We start from the raw sequence: 22403 nt of genomic DNA, 5'->3' as shown, positions 1-22403 counted from the left end.
TTGAGTCGTAATCCTCAGGATTCGTATATATTATGCACTTCTTTATCCGTACAATGCTCTGGCGCTTTTGGCTCTGTACAAACAGAGAGTCCAACAGCTCCAACATTTGCAATTCCATTAAAGGCCAGCTTTTAAGGGGTATAAGCATTCGATGCCGGAAATCCCTGTCCGAACCGCCAGCCCTGATGTTTTGGTTTCGGATTTCCGCGGTGCTGACGTAAAATTCCACGCACCCGCAAGGCCGTCCATTTATACGTTGTAATTTAACTCTGTGAAATACTCTTCCTGAGGTGTCCGGGGTACCTTCCCAACGGGTCTCGTAGCCTGTGAACAAGCTGTAACCCTTGGTGATACGGCTCAGTTCGGGACACAAAACCTGTCGAAAACCGTCCAGTCTTCAACATCATAAGTCACGCCTAATTTCTGGTCGGTATATTCTTCTCCTTCGGCTAACGTATAGAGTTTCACGCTACAGGCCAAGTAATCAAACAGATGCCCCCAATGCTGTCCGTTAGACATCAACACTTCATCTTTCAGAGCCGTTGCGGGCGGTATCTGGGTTCTATACACGTTTAAAAACGCTTTTTTGGTGCATCGTATATTGCGGCTGTATACTTTGCCCTTTCTCGATGTTTCAGACGCGGTCCTGCCTCCGAGGCTACAGTCATCACAGCTTTGCCACTGATCGCAAAATCCATGTTTAAAAAATAGGGTTTACGGTTCTGGGTTTCGCAAGCCTTGTTCTGGACATTTATAATGCTGAGGCCCCAGCGCTATCTATAGCCCCAGACATTCCTGCTTCATAGATAACAACCATAAGTGAGATAAAACTGGGGGTGGAGGGGGGGGGGGGGGGGGCATGGGCCCCAAAAGTTCAAACACCCTCTAACACATGACCACACGAACAGGGGGGGCGGGGCGGGGGCACATATTCTGTACATGTCATAAGGTCAGCAATCAATCAAATTTGACACATGCCGTATCCTATTACTCTCTCATGTAGCGTCATCATTATGGCTGTTCTCAAAAGTTTTTTTATTTATTATGTTGATACCAGCCCCATTTCCCCACCGGCCAGTTTACCACTACTACTACTACTCCTCGAAGTCAATTGTGGATGAAGATCCACACAAGGTTACATCTTCAGGACAAATTTTACAGATCAAATTGTAAAGTTAAGGATCATATCAAAACTCTTTCGTAAGTCATTACCAGCCCTCCTCCTCATCACAAATTACTTGGTCATACTAGTCTAAAGTAAAATCTATTTTCCCATTCATAAAGCATTTATAAACATTACTCACATATCAAAAAGAATATGGACACAACGCAGAATGTTAATAAAATATGAACTTTTCCTTACAATTTTCCAGATTGAGGACTTCACCAAAGACTCCTAACTACTATTGACATTTTGGGGGTTTATTTTCTTACAGCTAGCTAAGCCCCTGGCACAATGTCAACAATTGTTTTAACTTTGTCAATAAACATTACAAAATGTAATTACAACTCATGAGGCATTTAGTTAGTGATGTTTTTTCACTATCTCCATTGTGCATTTGCACATTGTGACAGTTATTTAAAACGGGACAAATTAAGGGACTGGTATGGTAGAAACACACATTTGAGAACAGCAATTATGATGACACTACACTATCATTGAAATAATGCAGCTATTAGGATGCCTAAATATGAGGTCTTTCATAGCATGACATGAATGCACTATGCTATGGATATATTTCATTAACCTATAATAATACGTTTCGGACCTGTTATTAGATGTTCATGAAAATCTTATAGATGTGTAATGCATGCGTTTTTGATGTAGTCAAAATAAAAAATCATTACCTCAGAATATCATCCGGCATTTGTTTATGAACTTCTGTGTAGAAATGAACACAATCATTGTTTTCAATGATGATGTTTTCTTTCCCCCAATCTGATTTGGTGCTGTCCACTCTGTTCTAGCATTATAGAGGGAAACAGTATATATTCCCGAGAGTCCTAGCTTTCAGGAAAGGGGTCATAATAGTGTATAGCTCCGACCGATCAAAAGTTAGAGCCACATTTGTCATTTAGTGGATATCGGAGGTTACTCACGGTACCCGAGTTCGATGAACCAAGCAGCCCATTTACATTTTTTCCAGAGTTTCTTTCACGGCTCATCAAGCATACCCTTATATCTGCCCTTACTTTCACGGCTCAGAAAGACTCAAGTAAAGCTATACCCCTACCTACACATACTCTCTCCCTGAAGCTATAACCTTTAACCCCAGTGTTGCAAGGTAATAATGTACATGTATGTCTATGTGTTTCAGCTGGCTTGAGTACTATTGAGCTCCAGCAGATATGGAAGGAGCTAACCAACAGCACAATGGAAGATAAAAGCACAAAGGATAGCTGTCCAGACCGTATCATCACTCTGTCCCCAACTGAACCCGTAACCACAGCCAAAGCATCAATGTCAAACACCCACAACTTCCCTACCAACGGCCGATCTCTTAGTTCCAGCCCAAGAGAAGGGTAAAGCCTTCTCCATAACACTTTACAATAAAGGTATATGGATTAGAATCCTTAGGGCACATGTGTCAAGCATAGGCCAGCTGGCCAAATCCGGCCCATAACACATTTCTCTCCGGCCTGCGCAATTATATGGGTTGTCAATTAATTTTGGCCATTTACCATATAGCCAGCAATAGTCTCCTCAAAAATCACAGCAAGCACTGCCGATGTGCTGCACGCCAAATGGCAGTGCATTGCCACACACACATGACAGCCATCCAGTGCACTGTGTCATATCATCACTAATGGCACTGACGAAATCTTCTACCAGACCGAAGTTTAAAGGTGTTGTAGGGTAAGTGTCCATGCCAAATTTCGATTCCAACAGTAGCCTACAGCAAATATAATCTTGGTTGTCAAAAAGTTAGAAGATACAGTAAAGGACTAACAGTAAAGGACTAAATTACTATACTACTAAAGGACAATAGGACACCCAAGTGAGTATAAATGAGTCAACAGTTGAGTCATTTACTTTATGACATCACAGCCTGATGTGCTCACATCTGTGAATTCAACATCAATTGTGCTGCATTCACGTGTCCTGTTTACATCGAGCAGTGGTGCAGTCCACATGCCACAGTCCTAGCTAGGCTACTAAAATGTTGCACTCCGGCTTTGGTTTTTAAAGCATGATAATGAATAACCAAAAAACTAAACCTGCAACAAAACACCATGCAACGAAGAAATATCTAGGCCTATTACAGCAACATTTGAGCAGTAACCTAGGCTGGCTAGTCAACGACAAGACATTTTGAGTGCACCATACAGAAATGCTGCAGTCAACCACACCAGTGATCAATGCAGTGCAATTTTTTTTCTTAATGTTACACCAACCTAGCAACATTTGTTATTTGGAGTTAAATACTTTTAGGGTTGCAGCACTTTATGCAAGTATAGCAGCAAAGGCTGGACAAATAGTATTGATATTATTTTATTAAAATATGTTAAAATTGTAATATGTTAAAAATGATTTATACAACAGGTGGGTCTAATACTGAATAATGATTGGTTAAAATCACATTGCAGCCGAAGTCTATTCCACAAGAAACCAAAGGCTAAATCTATGATGTTAAAATGCATATTTACTATGTTCCATCTGACTGTGCAATCCACTGTCTCACTTAATAAACTTGATCTCCACTATAAAAAGCATCTAGACATTATCTCACATTTCTTTTAGACTATTTAGTTTTCATGATCATCCTATTGTCAGGCTGTGGGTAACTGGTGGTGAATGGAATCAGGCGCAGGAGAGCAGAGATGAGAGTACAAGGTGATTTATTCAACGAAAAGTCCCAGTATAAAACAAATACTAAAGGTGCGTGAAAATACCGGTCACTCGTAAATAACGGGCGTAATAACGAACCTGGCAAACAATACCAGCCAACAAGTAAAGCATCGACCAAACACCTTGAGCACCAGGGACACATGCTCGGCACGTAGCGGAGTATATCAGAATGTTGTCGATATACACCACATCACCCTGCACATGCAGGTCCCGGAAAATCTCCTCTACAAATGCCTGGAAGACTGATGGAGCATTCATCAACCCGTACGGCATGACGAGGTATTCATAGTGCCCTGAGGTGGTACTAAATCCCGTCTTACACTCGTCCCCCTCCCGGATACGCACCAATTTTGTGAAGAAGCGCAAAAACATTGACTCGATCGCACTGGCGATGAGAGGCAGCGGGTAACTGTACCTCACAGTGATTTGGTTGATGCCTCGATAGTCAAAACACGGACGCAGACCTCCATCCTTCATTTTAACAAAAAATAAACTCGAGGAGGCAGGTGAAGTGGAGGGCCGAATGTACCCCTGCTCCAGGGATTCCGGAACATATGTTTCCATAGCCGCCGTCTCCTCTTGCGACAGGGGATACACATGACACCTGGGAAGTGCTGCGTCTACCAGGAGATTTATTGCACAATCCCCCCGTCGATGGGGTGGTAATTGAGTCGCCTTCTTTTTACAGAAGGCGAGAGCCAAATCGGCGTATTCAGAGGGGATGCGCACTGTGGAGATCTGGTCTGGACTTTCCACCGTAGTAGCACCAACGGAAACCCCTAAAAACCTCCCCCAGCACTTGTGTGACCACCTGTGAGAGCCCTCTGTTGCCACGAAATAGTGGGGTCATGACAGGCCAACCAGGGTAGGCCCAGCATCACAGGAAACGCAGGAGAATCAATAAGGAAGAGACTGATTCTCTCCTTGTGACCCTGCTGCATAACCATGCCCAGTGGAGCGGTGGCCTCCCTAATTATCCTGACCCTAACGGTCGACTATCTAGGGCGTGCACAGGGAAAGGCATATCCATAGGAACAACGGGGATCCCTAAACTATGGGCAAATGATCTGTCAATAAAATTCCCAGCTACGTCTGAATCTACGAGCGCTGGGAATGTGGGGAAAACTCAGGAAAATTAATAAACAAAAACGTGAGCAACAGGGGGCTCTGGGTGAGCCTGGTGCCGACTCACCTGGGGTGACACGAGAGTGCCCTGCCTGCTGCCTCGACTCCTAGAGGAACCTCTCCAGCACCGACCGGCAATGTGCCCTCTGCGGCCACAGATGGTGCATGGATCGGCCCCTCCTCCGGTCGCCCTAATTGCAGCACCTCCCAGCTCTGTAATGGTGCATGGAATGAGCAGAGATGAGTGTACAAGGTGTACAAGGTAATTTATTCTACGAACAGCACCAGTATAAAACAAATACTAAAGGTGTGTGAAAATACCGGTCACTCGTAAATAACGGGCGTAATAACAAACCCGGCAAACAATACCAGCCAACAAGTAACCACCTGAACATTATATACAAACACGCACACAAACATGGAGGAAACAGAGGGTTAAATAATGAAAATGTAATTGGGGAATAGAAACCAGGTGTTTAGAAAACAAAGACAAAACAAATGGAAAATGAAAAGTGGATCGGCGATAGCTAGAAAGCTGGTGACGTCGACCACCGAACGCCACCCGAACAAGGAGAGGGACTGACTTTGGTGGAAGTCGTGACACCTATATACATAAGTGGACATTATAAAGGGCCATATTTTTTTTTAAATTAAACAATGGCCAGTTTGGGTAGCAGTTGTATGCAATAATAAAAAATAAATACATGTCTGGCAAACAAATTTGTTGTATTTTTTCAATTTGGCCCTTGCGCTGATTGATTTTGACACCCCTGCCTTAGGGTAAAGTAGTACCACTTTCTCTGTGCAGCCTACTGAAAAAATACATTTAAAACGGTCTGTTTTTAAACATCAATTAAACTGTTAGCCATAGACAGCTTCACTTCCCCAAGTCGTTTGTTCTCAATTTTAGTAAGAGTCCCACTGGGACAACTTATTTTGTTTGTTTGTTGTTTTGCTTTAGGTTTTTTTATCAGCAAAATCTGTAGTAAAGTTTATAGTAAAGCACTGTAGCAGCTTGTTCAAAATCAAAAGCAAGGTGATTTTCATTTTTATTTTAACCCCTCCCTCTTTGTTCCTCAGACTGTAAAATAACACTTTTTTTTCTGTATTTTTTTTTTAATATGATGGTGATGCTCTTCTGTATGTGTAACCCTTAAACCTTCCTCCTCTACCTACAGCTTGCTGGATGTAGATCAAACAATCACACACTCACTCTATGGATATGGTGTGTGTATTTGGCCGGGCTGTGAGACTGTTTGTGAAAACGTCAGCCAGTTTATCAAGTAAGTTTTCCTATGGAGAGTGTATGTATAGTGTATAAAGCAGTTTCTGCGTGTGTGTATCACCCCAGTAACTCATGTGAGCGTTCTCAGGCACCTAAGTATTGAGCACATGCTGGATGAAAGGAGCACAGCCCAGTGCAGAGTCCAGATGCAGGTGGTGCAGCAGTTAGACCTCCAGGTAGGTGTGTGTGTGTGTGTGTGTGTGAGAGAGAGACTGTGGTGACGGCGTACCTCAGCTCAAACTACTTTGGGGTTTCTTCACCTCTTCTTGCTCCCTCCATCCCTTGGTACCTCTTCCCCCCCCCCCCCCTCTCTCTCTCTCTCCTCTTCTTGCACTCTCTCCTTCTCCTCGATCCGCCTCTCCTCTATCAGCTCTCTAAAGAACAGGAGCGTCTCCAAGCTATGATGGCCCACTTACAACTGCCAACTTTGCAACCACAGTCCCCTTCCAAACCTGTAAGTATACAGACAGACCACACCTACAGTGTCTCACAGAAAATGACCTATTCAGTCAACATGTATAACGTGCTTTGAAGAATGATGAGTTGTGAACAACAGATTCTAAATAGTATGGTTCTTTAGAAATAATGCCATACCATAAAAGTTCCAACAGAAATCCAAGTGTAAGTGTAGGTGACACTACACATGAGGCAAATTATATTTCTGGAGTCCTTTGGTATATTGCTCGAGCTATAGTATGCGTCCCAAATCAAATCAAATAAAATGTTATTGGTCACATACACATGGTTAGCAGATGTTAATGTGAGTGTAGCGAAATGCTTGTGCTTTTAGTTCCGACCATGCAGTAATATCTGACAAGTAATCTAACAATTTCACAACAACTACCTTATACATACACAGTGTAAAGGAATGAATAAGAATATGTACAAATAAATACATGGATGAGCGATGGCCGAACGGCATAGGCAAGATGCAGTAGATGGTATAGAGTACAGTATATACATTTGAGATGAGTAATGTAGGGTATGTAAACATTATATAAAGTGGCATTATTTAAAGTGACTAGTGATACATTTATTACATCCACTTTTTAATTCTTAAAGTGGCTAGAGATTTGAGTCAGTGTGTTGGCAGCAGCCACTCAATGTAGTGATGTTCTGTTTAACAGTCTGATGGCCTTGAGATAGAAGCTGTTTTTCAGTCTCTCTGTCCCAGCTTTGATGCACCTGTACTGACCTTGCCTTCTGGATGATAGAACAGGCAGTGGCTCGGGTGGTTGTTGTCCTTGATGATCTTTTTAGCCTTCCTGTGACTTCGGGTGATGTAGGTGTCCTGGAGGGCAGGTAGTTTGCCCCCGGTGATGCGTTGTGCAGACCTCACTACCCTCTGGAGAGCCTTGCGGTTGTGGGCGGAGCAGTTGCGGTACCAGGCGGAGATACAGCCTGACAGGATGCTCTCGATTGTGCATCTGTAAAAGTGTGTGTGTTTTTGGTGACAAGTCAAATTTCTTCAGCCTCCTGAGGTTGAAGAGGCACTGTTGCGCCTTCTTCACTACGCTGTCCGTGTGGGTGGACCATTTCAGTTTGTCCATGATGTGTACACAGAGGAACTTAAACTGTCCACCTTCTCCACTACTGTCCCATCGATGTGGATAGGGGGGTGCTCCCTCTGCTGTTTCCTGAAGTCCACGATCATCTCCTTTATTTTGTTGACGTTGAGTGTGAGGTTATTTTCCTGACAGCACACCACACATTAAGAACACCTGCTCTTTCCATGACAGGCTGACCAGACCTCGCTCAACAGTTTCCAGGGTGTATCAGGAATAGTCCACCACCCAAAGGACATCCAACCAACTTGACACCTGTGGGAAGCATTGGAGTCAACATGGACCAGCTGCCTTGCGGAACGCTTTTGACACCTTGTAGAGTCCATGCCCCCAAAAATTGAGAATGTTCTGAGGGCAAAAGTGGGTGTTTTAGATTAACTGTCTTCAAAGTATTGACTCGGGACGTCGGGTTTGATATGAACGCTTCTTTTAGTAATAATCCTTGTTCACGTTACGATTAACAACTTTAGATTCTACAGAGCAATGCAAACAAGATGCTAGCGGAAAGTCAGCTTAATTAACTTTGCACCTGCACATAACTGGCGCGTTATCTCTCTCATTCCTGTCGCAAGGTATTCTGGAACTTGCAGTCAAAAGCGTAATTCAATACTAACCAATACAATTACATATGTAAATAACTGTATAGAAATATCTTTAGATACAGCTCAATTAATTAACTTAAACATTAACTCTGTAACACATTAAAGTTACAACAGGGTGTAACTCAATAATAGGAAGGTGTTCCTAATGTTTTGTACACTCAGTTGATATGAGTCCAGATCTATAATAAGTGAGGTTATATCTGATTTTAAAAAGGTGCGGCATGGGATGAAAGCAATAATTGTTCTGACCCTTTGGCCTGGAGTGAATGAGGGAAACCATTGTAGTTCTTATGAATCTCTCAGCAGCCTATAAGGGGAGTCAGACATCTCTTATCAGGTTCGTGGGCCTAGAGAACACTAACAGAAGCTATTGTAAAGATATGATGTGTAAGCAATTGTTGAGCAAAAGGTGCTTGTGTGTGTGTGTATGAAAATCTAAGGTGACTTTTGACCTCTCCCAACCCCATCAAGAATGTTTTCGAATGGACTCAATAGGTTACCCACATTCAATTAGTATTGCTTTTTCATGAGATTCGTGTCCTTCATTACATTTCTTTATTAGGATTTCACAGCGAAAGTAGAGGCCATGAGTATCTTGGTCAAAAATAATGTCACTGATTGGCCTATAGCTGGTGTAGTTATAAGCAGTCTCACTTAAAAGCTCATATCCGCTGCCCCATTTGACCTAGAGACGTGAAACGTTGTATGTAGGTGTCTTTACTCATGCTGAACCAATTTGGCCATAAGGTCCGAGAGGATACATTTTCCTCCATATTGGACATTTTGGAAAACATTTGAAAAAAATACTTTCCTTATCCATTAGTCCAATTAACACAGGTATGGTAGATCTCTTAACTTAGTTTGAAAAAATATAAGGGATTGGTTCAGAGATGGCTGTTATTGATGTATCAGGAAATTTGATTTTACATGTCACGTTAAATCCCTTGTTAATCCAATCGATAATGGTCTATCAACTTGAAACTTTTTATGGTAATCAAAGACATGATGAACGATGTTAAGTTTGGCATTGATATCATACAAAACAAGGTAACTAAAAAAGTGCTCTTTTGAAAATAACATTGATGCATTCAATGATGTCCACACTATACCAGTAGATGCACATATACTAATACTTCTTCTCATAAGCCATAGGACGAAATGACACCAAATTTGAAATGTAAGCCCATCAGTGGAGGTTCCTCAGAGGAGGAAGGGGAGGACCATCCTCAGTGAATTTATTTAAAAATGGTAAAAAGTTAAACTTTTTAGATAAAACTATACTAAATGTATTAATGTCACCCAATAATTGGTTAAAACACACTGTTGTGTAATCACAGTAGCCTCAACAGCACTCTGTAGGGTAGCACCATGGTGTAGCTGGAGGACCACCTAGCTTCCGTCCTCTGGGTACATTGACTTCAGTACAAAACCTATGAGGTTCATGGTTCTAACCCCCTTCCACAGAATTACACAGTAATTATGACAACTTCCGGAGGATGTCTGCCAAACTATCAGAGCTCTTGCTGCATGAACTGACACGTTGTCCACCCAATCAAAGGATCAGATAAGGATCAGAAAACAGCTTACTGAGTATACACTGCAACGTTAATGCATGTTTGTAGCGGGTTTACTTTGACGTTAATTTAGCTAAAATGGTGACAACTACAGTGCACTCAAAGTATTCAGAACCCTTGGCGGCCTTACTTAAAATTAATTAAATTGTTCCCCACCCCCTCATCAATCTACACACAATACCTCTTAATGACAAACAAAAACAGTTTTAGAAATGTTTGGAAATAATAAACTGAAAAATCACATTTACATAAGTATTCAGACCCTTTACTCAGTACTTTGTTGAAGCACCTTCGGCAGCGATTACAGCCTCGAGTCTCTTGTCAGGTTGGATGGGGAGTGTCACTGCACAGCTATTTTCAGGTTTCTCTAGAGATGTTCGATCAGGCTCAAGTCCGGGCTCTGGCTGGGCCTCTCAAGGTCTTTCAGAGACTTTTCCCTAAGCCACTTCTGTATTGGCTTGGCTGTGTGCTTAGGGTCATTGTCCTCTTGAAAGGTGAACCATTGCCTGAATCTGAGGTCCTGAGCACTCTGGAGCAGGTTTTCATCAAGGATCTCTCTACTTTGCTCCGTTCATATTTTGCTTGAGCCTGACTAGTCTTCCAGTCCCTGCTGCTGAAAAACATGACACTGCTACAACCATGCTTCACTGTAGGAATGGTGCCAGGTTTCCTCCAGACATGACACTGGGCAGTCAAGCCAAAGAGTGCAATCTTGGTTTCAGCAGACCAGAGAATCCTGTTTCTCATGGTCTAAGAGTCCTTCAGGTGCCTTTTGGCAAACTCCAAGCAGGCTGTCATGTGCCTTTTACTGAGGAGTGACTTCCGTCTCTCCACTCTACCATAAGGCCTGATTGGTGGAGTGTTGCAGAGATGGTTGTCCTTCTGGATGGTTATCCCATCTCCTTTGGTTATCTCATTTTTGGTACCCTTCCCCAGATCTGTACCTTGACACAATCCTGTCTCAGAGCTCTACGGGCAATTCCTTTGACCTCATGGATTGGTTTTTGCTCTGACATGCACTGTCAGATATGGAACCTTATGTAGACAGGTGTGTGCCTTTAACACAGGTGGACTCCAATCAAGTTGTAGAAACATCTCAAGGATGATCAACGGAAACAGGATGTACCTGAGCTCAATTTCGTGTCTCAGAGCAAAGGGTCTTAATACTTATGTAAATAAGGTATTTATTTTTTCTATAAATGTCTCTAAATTTCAAAAAACCTGTTTCCACTTTCATTATGGGGCATTGTGTGTAGATGGATGGATTTTTTTAAAAAATCCATTACAGAATAAGTCTGTAACCTATCACAATGTGGAAAAAGTCAAGGGGTCTGAATAATTTCTGAATGCACTGTTTGTAGGTTGTGTGTAGCGGTTATGATATGGTTTGGCTTGTAAAGGTTTTTTGCCTAGTCACATGCAGCTGATGTGTTGTACATTGAAGTCCACAAACAAAGGGGAGAGAGAGCATAGACGCAAGAAGGAATACAACGTTTATGCTATAAAAGTGAACTGTGTTTACAGATGATCAGTGGTGTATTTATTACGCTGATTCTGGTGAAAAACATTTCTTAAACGGATGCAAATGGAATTTGTCCAATAAACACTCTCGTTTGCAACTGTTGGACTAACGATTACACACAAGATCAGCTAGATGCAGGCAAGAGTGTGCAATGTAATATTGAGTCAATATTGTCTGTCCATGTGTCACCAAAAAAATGTATCTCGATCTGTGTGCACCTACAATGTAAACTTTCATTCATAGGCTAGGTTGTAGCAACCTCGTGATGGGTATAGGGAAAATTAGAGTATCATGTTGAAACCTATCGATGTTACACACTGGGTGAATGGAATTTGAATGACAGTCATCCAATATGCTATAATATAAATAATGCCATGCTCAGGAGAAAATAAAATCACCTTCCCTCAACAACTTCTTCGGGATAGGGGGCAGCATTTTCACTTTTGGATTAATAGCATGCCCAATTTCAACTTCCTGCTTATTCATCCCCAGAATATAAGATATGCATATTATTAGTAGTGTAGCGACCCGCACAGACAGTGTGTTATGTGTTAGACTAGTAGGTGGCTGTGTTGTACTTACCAGTACCCAGTGTTCGCGGGGTCCGACATGCCAATCAACCTGCTATCTGCCAATCACGGGAATGCCTGGAATGTTCTGATGCCGGGCATCCTGGCAGTTGGCAGAGTGGCGTGGAGGGGGGTTGGGCAGGGGGATGGAGCATTGGAAGTTAAGACCAGGTTTAGCCTTTGTTCTCTCTCTTACGTCTGGCCTTCACAAGAGAAGGTCATGGTTGGCTTGAGGGGTATCTTTAGTTTATTTGGCGTGGGCTACGGCCAAACAGTAGCCTGTGTAAAGTTGGGTTAATAAACCGTCAATTCGTAAACTCAACCCTCTGTCTGGACAATTGTTCCTTTATGATCTAGTCAGGTCATTACAGTAGATAATAATAGTAGAAAACAGCCTCAAGTTCATTAGCATAACGCAACGTTAACTATTCATGAAAATCGCAAATGAAATGAAATCAATATGCTAGCTCTCAAGCTTAGCCTTTTGTTAACAACACTGTCATCTCAGATTTAAAAAAAATATGCTTCTCAACCATAGCAAAACAAGCATTTGTGTAACAGCATTGATAGTTAGCATAGCATTTAGTGTTAGCATTCAGCAGGCAACATTTTCACAAAAAACAGAAAACCATTCAAATAAAATCATTTACCTTTGAAGAACTTCTGATGTTTTCAATGAGGAGACTCTCAGTTAGATAGCAAATGTTCAGTTTTTCCTGAAAGATTACTTGTGCAGGAGAAATCGGTCCGTTTTCTGCGTCATGTTTGGCTACCAAAAAAAACGAAAATTCATTCATCCAAACGCCAAACTTTCTTCCACATTAACTCCATAATATCGACTGAAACATGGTAAACGTTGTTTAGAATCAATCCTCAAGGTGTTTTTCACATATCTCTTCATGATATATCATTCCTGGAAGTCTCCTCTCTGTCTCAATCACATGGATGAATGCGAGCAGCTTGGAGATTACGCAACAATTTCAACAAAGGACACCGGGCGGACACGTGGTAAATGTAGTCTCTTATGGCCAAGCTTCCAATGATATGCCTACAAATACGTCACAATGCTGCAGACAACTTGGAGAAACGATAGAAAGGGCAGGCTCATTCGTGGCGCTTTCACAGCCATATAAGGAAACAATGAAAAACAGAGCGTCAAAAATCCTGCTCATTTCCTGTTTGAAGTTTCATCTTGGTTTCGCCTGTAGCATCAGTTCTGGGGCACTCACAGATAATATCTTTACAGTTTTGGAAACGTCAGAGTGTTTTCTTTCCAAAGCTGTCAATTATATGCATAGTCGAGCATCTTTTTGTGACAAAATATTGCGCTTAAAACGGGCACGTTTTTTTATCCAATAATGAAATAGCGCCCCCATAGCTTCAACAGGTTAAAATACCTAAAGTTGTAGTACAAAAGTAGTTTGAAATGTTTTGGCAAAGTTTACAGGTAACTTTTGAGATATTTTGTAGTGACGTTGCGCAAATTGGAAGCTGTGTTTTTCTGGATCAAACGCGCCAAATAAATGGACATTTTGGCTATATATCAACGGAATTCATCAAACTAAAGGACCATTTCTGATGTTTATGGGACATATTGGAGTGCCAACAAAAGAAGCTCGTCAAAAGTAAGTTATGATTTATATTTTATTTCTGCGTTTTGTGTTGCGCCTGCAGGGTTGAAATATGCTACTCTCTTTTTTTTCCGGAGCCAGAAAAGCCTGCATGGGTGGCTGAAATGGCAGAACTCATTCGTGCTGTGTCACTACAGGCGGCACAAAACACACGCCCTGGTCCCAGGTTCTTCTCGGATTGTGGCCAGCCAGGCCATCTGCGCCGAGATTGCCCCATGACTGCCAAAGCTCAGGGAAACGGCTTGGGGTCCTCATAGGCCGGGTAGTGCGGACCCCTTGCTTTCTATCCCAACCACCATCTTCTTCAGGAGGAGCCCATCGGCACAGACGGGGAAGCAAGGCTCCACATCCCCCAGAAGCAGACGAGGGCAAGCGGATGGAGCCTGTTGTTGTGGTGGGCCAGACCTGTGTTGGGGACTTTTGTTATGTCCCTGTCACTGTGGAGGGGTGCCCTGCTCTGCCCTGGTGGACACTGGGTCCACAGTAACCCTGGTGAGGCCAGATATTGTGCCAGGTTGGACTCCGTGTGAGCCCACAACTGTGCAGCTCCGCACAGTCAGGGGTGAGCTGGCACCCATGAAAGGGAAGGGATTAATGACTCTGACAGTAGGGGGCAAGTCTGTGCGTCATCCTGTGTGGGTGGCGGCTGTGCAGGACCCTTGTATACTGGGGTTGGACTTTCTTAGGAGCACAGGCTGCCAGTTAGACCTAAATGGGGGCACACTGAGCTTCCACGGAGGGCCGGCAGTCACCATGGCCCACCCTAATGTCACATTCATGCATCCCAACAAACCCTTTACTCCAACAGTTAAAGCAGCAGAGACTCATGACTGCCCCCCTCCCCCACATCTGTGTGTGACTTTTCCCCTGTCACTTACGGCTGTGTGTTACATTCCCCCAGCTACCTCCATGACACAGCCCTCTGTGAGCCCGGGCCGCACCCCCCCCCCAGCCCAGCTACCCCAGATGGGAGAGGAGAGGATACTGTCTGCAGTGAGGGAGATATGGGGGAGGAATTGTGTTGGTCTTGACCCCGAGCAGCAGGAACGGTTGTGGCAGTTGCTGTTTGAATTCAGAGACAGCTTTGCGCTGAGTGAGGAAGAGGTGGGTCAGACTCATCTGGTGCAGCATGAGATCGACACAGGTAATGCGCGACCCATCAAGATGCGTCCCCACCGTATCCCGCTGGCACGCCAGGAGGCGGCAGACAAGGCTGTGTTGGAGATGCAGCGGGCTACCTTCATCGAGCCCTCAGACAGCCCCTGGGCGGCGCCAGTCGTCATGGTTCCGGAAGAAGGGGGACAAGCTGAGGTTCTGTGCGGACTACAGGCGGCTGAATGAGGTCACCAGGAAGGACTCATACCCCATAGCACGTATCGATGAGTCGCTGGACCTGGTTAGGGGGTTCTCCTGGTTTTCCTCACTAGACCTCCGCAGTGGCTACTGGCAGGTACCCCTCTCCCCAGAGGCCAGAGCCAAAACTGCATTTTCCACTAACAGAGGACACTGGCAGTTCAAGGTCCTGTGCTTCGGCCTGTGCAACGCTCCAGCTACTTTTGAGCGTTTGATGGACAGGGTGCTGGATGGCATCCCCCGACAGCAGTGTCTGGTATACCTCGACGACATCCTGGCCCATGGCAGCTCCTTCCAGTCTGCCCTGGGGGTGCTGGAGAGGGTGGCTGCCGAGTGTCTGAAGCTCCACCCCGAGAAGTGCCACTTCATGAGGAGAGAGGTGTCCTTCTTGGGGCACTGAGTGGGGAAGGAGGGGATCAGCACCATAGAGGACAAGGTGGGGGATGTCAGAGACTGGCCCATCCCCACCGACCAGCGACAGCTGAAGAGCTTCCTGGGCCTGGCCTCATACAACAGGAGGTTTGTACGGGTCTTCTCAAGCGTTGCTGAGCCCCTAAACCGCCTGCTGCCGAAGGACAAGGCTTTCACTTGGACAGTGGAGTGTGAGGAGGCGTTCAACAACCTCAAACGTGCACTGATCAAGGCCCCCATGCTCGCCCCACCTAACCTCACCTTGCCCTTGTCGTAGAGAATCGGATCAAATACAACGCAGTACAGAACTTGTGAAATCAATTTGGCTTTTAATACAAGAGTATAGCAAGCCGGGATGGTCCGCGGAACACACCGCTTTTCCAGAGCCCTGGCAATGCTGCAAAATGAGTTTACATTCCAATCCGTGCATCCTGCTTGTTCAGCTCAATAATGCTCATACCTGCTTTCCATCAGATTATAATGATGACAAGACCCTTGCTTTGTTCCTGCACTTAACTAAATGCATTCTTTTGTTTGTGTATTATCTGAGATCAGCAGACTATGTGTCTCCTCAGTTTCTAGCGTGTCCAGCTATACTAAAAATACTATACATTCCTCTATTTTACAGCCCTATGTTTTGGCTCTGCACTTAGCTCAAAAATATGCGAACTATGTCTATTGGTCATCAGTTAGTCATTTGACTGACCCCCTCCTTTGTATATCCCTCTGGCCTTGGTATGTCCAGCTATCCTATACATCTTATGCATTTGTCTATGTGTTATATTTGCACCCACCCCCTTTATCCTGGACACAGACGCAAGCAATGTGGGTATGGGTGGGGTGCTGGCCCAGGTGGGGCCAGAAAGTGGTGGCGTACTTCAGAAAAACATTTGACAAACATGAGCGCCGCTACTGTGTCACCCGGCGGGAGTTCTTGGCTGTTGTGGCTTCCGTCAGACACTTCCAGTACTACCTGGGTGGCCTGCCCTTTACTGTAAGGACTGACCACTCTGCTGTCCAGTGGCTCATGTCTTTCAGAGAGCCAGAAAGGGCAGGTGGCACGCTGGTTGGAGGAGCTTCATCCGTATGACTTCGCAGTGGTGCACAGGGCAGGGGCACAGTGTGTCGGGAGAGCGGGCCTGTCTGCTGTGAGCTGCAGACTGTCGATGTGGCTGAATGGGGGCAGCAGCAGGGACGGGACACAGACCTACAGCCAGTGCTACAGTGGGTAGAGGCATAGGTGAGGCCACCATGGGAAGAAGTGACAGCACTCTCACTCGCGACCAAAGGGTTGTGGTCAAAGTTTGAGAGACTGCGGCTGGCTGATGGCGTGCTACAGCGGGCATGGAAAGAGTCAGCTACGGGAGAGGAGAGGTGGCAGGTGGTGATCCCAAAAGCATTGCGGGAGGCTGTGCTCCAGAGTACTCATGTGAGGGTGGGGACTGGACACTTTGGGGTCACAAAAACATTCCGCCGCCTCAATCAGGGCTTTTACTGGGGGCAGCACAAGAGGGATGTGAAGGACTTTTGTCGTCGCTGTGACAACTGCACAACGAGAAAGGGCCCCCCAGGCCGCTCTCATGCTCAGCTCCAACAATTCCCAGTGGGGCCTCCCATGGAGAGGGTGGGAGTGGATGTAGTTGGGCCGTTCCCCAGTACAGACAGTGGAAACCTCTGCCATGCTATTGTTTAAGGAGAGTTCCTAACAACAAAACACTTTTTTCCCTGCGATAGTTTTGATAAATTTACCGCTGAAGGTGAAATGTGTACTTACATTCTGAAATCTTGCTCTGATTTATCGTCCAAAGGGTCCCAGAGATAACATGAAGTGTCGTTTTAGATTTAAAAAAATTTTTCATATCCTAAAAAGGTCCATATATCATGCACGATTGATTTTCGTTCAATTTGTAAAGAAAGGAATATGTGAAAATCTAAACCTAAACTTTGTTTCAACCAGTCAAATCACGTTCGTATTTATTCCTCAGAGATCGTAGAACGTAACCAGACTTCACTATATCAGTACGGGTGTAGTATATCCTATAGGATACCAAATTTGGTCAGAGAGCGACGCCTTCGTGGCACACCGATGACGCGGGCGGTCTTCACTTAAATCGGGGTCCCTTTAGCGGGATCATTTTTATCAACACCCGCTGAATTGCAGTGCGCCAAATTCAAATTAAATGACTAAAAATATATAATTTTCATGAAATCACAAGTGCAGTATTGCAAAACCCAGTTTAGCTTGTTGTTAATCCACCTGGCGTGTCAGATTTCAATGAGCTTTTCGGCGAAAGCATAACAAGCATTTATGTAAGAACATCTATCTCAGTAGACAAAATATTACAAACACTAGCAGCCAAGTAGATTGGTCAAGAAAGTCAGAAAAGCAATATATTAAATCACTTATCTTTTATGATCTTCTGATGTTTGCACTCAGGAGACTCCCAGTTACACAATAAATGTTCCTTTTGTTCCATAAAGATTATTTTTATATCCAAAATACCTCCATTTGTTTGGCGCGTTATGTTCAGAAATCCACAGGCTCAAGCAGTCATGACATCGCAGATGAAAATTCCAAATAGTATCCGTAATGTCCACAGAAACATGTCAAACGTTTTTTCATAATCAATACTCACGTTGTTTTTAAATTATATAATCGATAATATATCAACCGGGACTGTCGCTTTTTCAATAGGAGAGGGAGAGACAATGGCTGCCCCACTCTGTTGCGCAAGCAAAACTCTGCGAACACCCAGCTATCCACTGACGCGATGTTATAAATAAATAAAAAATAGCAAATAATTAAGGAGCAACAATATACAGGGGTACCGGAATAGGGAGGAGGTTACATTATTATGTGGTCTGAACGTAGTGAAAGTGGATATTTTATTAGGGAAAATTTCGTTACCTGCTGCATTCAAGGAACCAACCTACAAGGACTATACTAAACTTCCCTTGCATCCTCCTTGTGGTACTGAGAGATAAACATGGTAATAATTTCACTGATTGCACCTAAAGGAAGATAGTTCCTACATGATAGAGTGCTTGCTTTGTTATCCAACTGATCTTGCATCCTTTTAGTCATCCTGTGAACCCCATTCATTGCTGCTACTCACAGCTATATTTGATCTTTATTGTCTGAATGATATTTAGAGGCATGATATTTTCAACCTGAACATGACATAGTGCTTAAAATATCAGCGATGCAAATTTAAAGCTGAAATAAAGCTGACATTAAATTAACGTGATCACAGTAACATTTAGTTTTTGTGAATTCTGTTTACATCAGACATTGATCAGATATTTTGAAGACAGCAGGCTAAGATAATAGAGAAGCTAATTATTAACTAATCAAGCTAACATGACGCTGTAATGACAATACTTATGATACAATTTCACCCTTTAATTACTGACGATTGACTTCCTTCTCCAAAGGATATTAGTGGAAACGCCAATGAAGAAGCAAATCCAAGGGCATTGGTCACACCCATTTAAAAAGCTCCCTCTCCGTCTGGTCTTTTTCTTTCCTCTCCTCTCCACCCTGGTCTGTGTTTCTACTTCTTCTTCTGTGTGCAGCTGAGTTCTGGGTCCGGTGTCACCATGTCCAAGAGCCTGCCACCACTGTCCCCTCAGATGCCCCCATTGGCCCCTGTCACCTCCCCATCCTCACCCCGGGGGCCTGCAGGACTTTGCCCCACAAGTGTGGGGGCAATGCGAAGACACCACTCAGACAAGCACCCCTCTCTCTGCTCTCTGTCTTCAGGTAACAACCCGCACAGATGTCAACACAGTCCATACTGAATAGATGTACATAGCTTCGTCCCTGCTTCACTGTTGCTCCAGTCTTGTACTATGAAAAACTCAATATTGGCCTTTGCATGTCCTTTTCAAGATCATCTTTGACACTTATTTAATACTCAGGATTTTTGCTGAATATTAACCAACCTGGTTGAAATATCTGTGTGAATGAAATTAACCAATTGTACAATGTATTTTTTTTTAAATAGAATTGAACCCAAATCATGAGATGTACAGCAATGCAGATATCAGGCCACCTTTTACCTATGCTACTCTGATAAGACAGGTAAGAAGACATGGATTTAACTTATAGTTTCCCCTATAAGCCCTGCGTAAAAAGGGGTATATCAGCATTCACCCCATTTGATGGATTACAACCTACATGTTTTTTTGTGGTTATCGTTTTAGGCTATAATGGATGCATCGGACATGCAGTTAACACTTAATGAGATATACAGCTGGTTTACACAGACCTTTGCCTACTTCAGACGCAATGTTGCAACGTGGAAGGTACTGTATTGACTTAATCTTTGTTATAATGTTGATTGTGACTTACAAGTTGAAAATAACAGTGTACAGCATCCATATTAGGAAGTCATCAGTTTTCAGTTTTGTCAGACGTGTCAACTTCCTAATAGGGATGCCATAACTGTAATAACGCCTCCCTTGAGTTCTGTACGTGAAGCCTTTTCTGACCCTATTGCCTGTCAAACACACACAGAATGCAGTCCGCCACAACCTGAGCCTGCACAAGTGTTTTGTGCGTGTGGAGAACGTGAAGGGGGCCGTGTGGACAGTGGACGAGATGGAGTACCAGAGAAGGAGGTCTCAGAAGATCACAAGGTATTGTATATTGGGTTGATACCTTTATAAAATGATATCGAGCATACAGTTATTTATTTATTTCACCTTTATTTACCCAAGTATGTCAGTTAAGAACACATTCTTATTTACATGAAGAGTGTTATATCTCCAAATAGGTATTTTATACAGTATTTTGTACACATACTGTATGTATTTCTGTTAAGGATGTCTATTCTAGAAATCTGGCTTTTCAGATTTTTTAAAAACTTTGTTTTGAAAAGGAAAGAGATCGTACCAGGCAGATTTAATTAGTGTTAGCTAAACCTTCCCTCTAACTACATCAGTTGCTTGGAATTGTATTGATTTATGAGAATACATTACTATAAGACCTTGTCATTTTGTAGAAGCCCAACGCTAGGGAAGAACCTTCTCTCCAGCCTTGCTTATTGGACTGCTCTTAATACCAGTTTACAAGTGAGTGTACATTTATTATTAATCTTCAGAACTGTTACAAAAGGCATTTTCACCATACTTGTGCATGTGACATTTAAAACTTTAAAAAGCAAAACTATACAAACTCCTACTCTGGCAAAAAAAAATAACAGGGAGACAAGGAGTCAAAGCTGAGACCAAGGTCTCGTTTTCAGATGAGCCCTGTATAACACAACGCAACGATACAGATCAAGATCCAATATATACACCTCAAACTACACATCCATAGACACATTAATATAAACAACACAAAACCCCAAATAAAATCAATCATAAAAAAAAACATTCTTCTTCCATAAAAAGGTATCGTACCCCCTAAAAAAATACCACTCCAAACTCATCTCTCAGCATGTCCAGCCCATCCATCCTCTCAGCCAATCATGGCTAGAGTTAGGATTCCGTCTTTTTCTGTGGCTAAACGAACTAGGCTTTTAATTTAACAATTGTATTCTTATTGACGGATGGAATACAAGTTTGTTATTAAGGCACATGAAAGTTAATATGTTCCAGAAGGCATTTCTGCCCCAAAACATGTATATATTTGTTATCCTGTGTGATGTGTGACATACGCCTAGCTACCTGTAAAGGGTCACATTTGACAGTTTTCCAGAATTTAGTTGGATTCGCCTTACAATCAGAAAGGGTAGTTACATAATAATCTGATTAAGCCTTTCTGATCAGTTTTACACATTAATCCTCAATTACCTAATAGATTGCCAATCTGAGTCCAAGCCTTTGTTCCTGGCCTTGATTTAGGCAACAATTATTTGATGAATGATTTCAGATCATTCAGGAATTAACCAGGCATGCAATCTATTTAACTCTGAGTTTTGAAGGGGGAATGATTATCTACAATTATTGAATACATTTGCAAGAAGCTTAAATTAAGTTCAGGGATAGATGAGATACAATCAAGGTCACTAAAATAAAGATAATGTAAAAAAATAAAAAATAAAATTTTTAAAAAGCTTGTTCACTAAAGTTTTTAAAGTTCCTCTTAATGTTGACATGAGGTTCATGAGTGATACATTGTGTCATCCATTCCCTCCCAATCACATCTACTCAGGCTCCACTGACTGAGAATGCTCTGGCTGTATTAAAGAACAGGAGCCCTGCAGGCCTGATAGGCAGCAGTTATTTGGGTCTGATACACCGGACCAAGTCACTAAAACATCCGGACCTCCAGGACACCAATGGACAACGCAGCCCACACTCCACTTCACTGGCCCAGCTGTGAGTATGTCACAGTATATCACTGTTATGGTAAAGACATGACAGGTGTCATGTTGTCCCGGAAATCCCAGACCTGGGTGTTTTATTGGCTACTTGGACAGACAACTCCCCAAAGAAATCATGATTTTGGGTAGGGGTTTAATAAAATGTGGGCAGGAATTGGGCTTTTAAAAAATTATTGCACCAGAAACATGACAGAGGCGGACACAATACGGACGCAGAAAGCTAGGCTAATTATAGCCACAGCCAGTCAGTGGTGATAAACTTGTAATACTAACGTTAGCTGTCCATAGCGCATGCGAACTACTCACGTGTGAAATACACTCATTGAAAATATCCTCCATGATTTCCATTTAGCTAGCTATCAACTTTGTATCTGGTGGGGATGTTTATGCCAGGGCATAAAGCTGTGGACAGATTTCCTGCATGTCTATTTAGGACTATAATAACCAGACTTTAGTATCTGATCAGACGTGTATGCTGGAACAATGCAATTGCCCCTTGTTTTTAAACAGTTTGGGTGGCATCTATATGAGCCAGAAACATTAATTACAGTGTCAAAATGAACTACAAAGCGTTAATAGGATAA

General features: G+C 43.2%; 1 protein-coding gene across 1 annotated transcript in view; it reads left to right on the top strand.

Moving 5' to 3' along the window:
- LOC115134669 (forkhead box protein P2-like) overlaps nucleotides 1-21818 on the top strand; it is a 58174-nt gene extending 36356 nt beyond the window's left edge. The window contains exons 6-15 of the mRNA XM_065022164.1: nucleotides 2319-2523; nucleotides 6154-6258; nucleotides 6349-6436; nucleotides 6631-6714; nucleotides 19064-19250; nucleotides 19495-19571; nucleotides 19694-19795; nucleotides 20007-20128; nucleotides 20494-20563; nucleotides 21648-21818. Of these exons, the coding sequence (XP_064878236.1) occupies nucleotides 2319-2523; nucleotides 6154-6258; nucleotides 6349-6436; nucleotides 6631-6714; nucleotides 19064-19250; nucleotides 19495-19571; nucleotides 19694-19795; nucleotides 20007-20128; nucleotides 20494-20563; nucleotides 21648-21818 (1211 nt within the window). The remainder of the gene's footprint in view (nucleotides 1-2318; nucleotides 2524-6153; nucleotides 6259-6348; nucleotides 6437-6630; nucleotides 6715-19063; nucleotides 19251-19494; nucleotides 19572-19693; nucleotides 19796-20006; nucleotides 20129-20493; nucleotides 20564-21647) is intronic.
- Nucleotides 21819-22403: the final 585 nt, after the last annotated feature.

Source organism: Oncorhynchus nerka, linkage group LG9a (genome assembly GCF_034236695.1).
Source record: "Oncorhynchus nerka isolate Pitt River linkage group LG9a, Oner_Uvic_2.0, whole genome shotgun sequence".
In the NCBI taxonomy this organism is placed as follows: Eukaryota; Metazoa; Chordata; class Actinopteri; order Salmoniformes; family Salmonidae; genus Oncorhynchus; species Oncorhynchus nerka.
The sequence above is the reverse complement of the archived record's forward strand: the minus strand, read 5'-3'. Positions and strand labels throughout refer to the sequence as shown.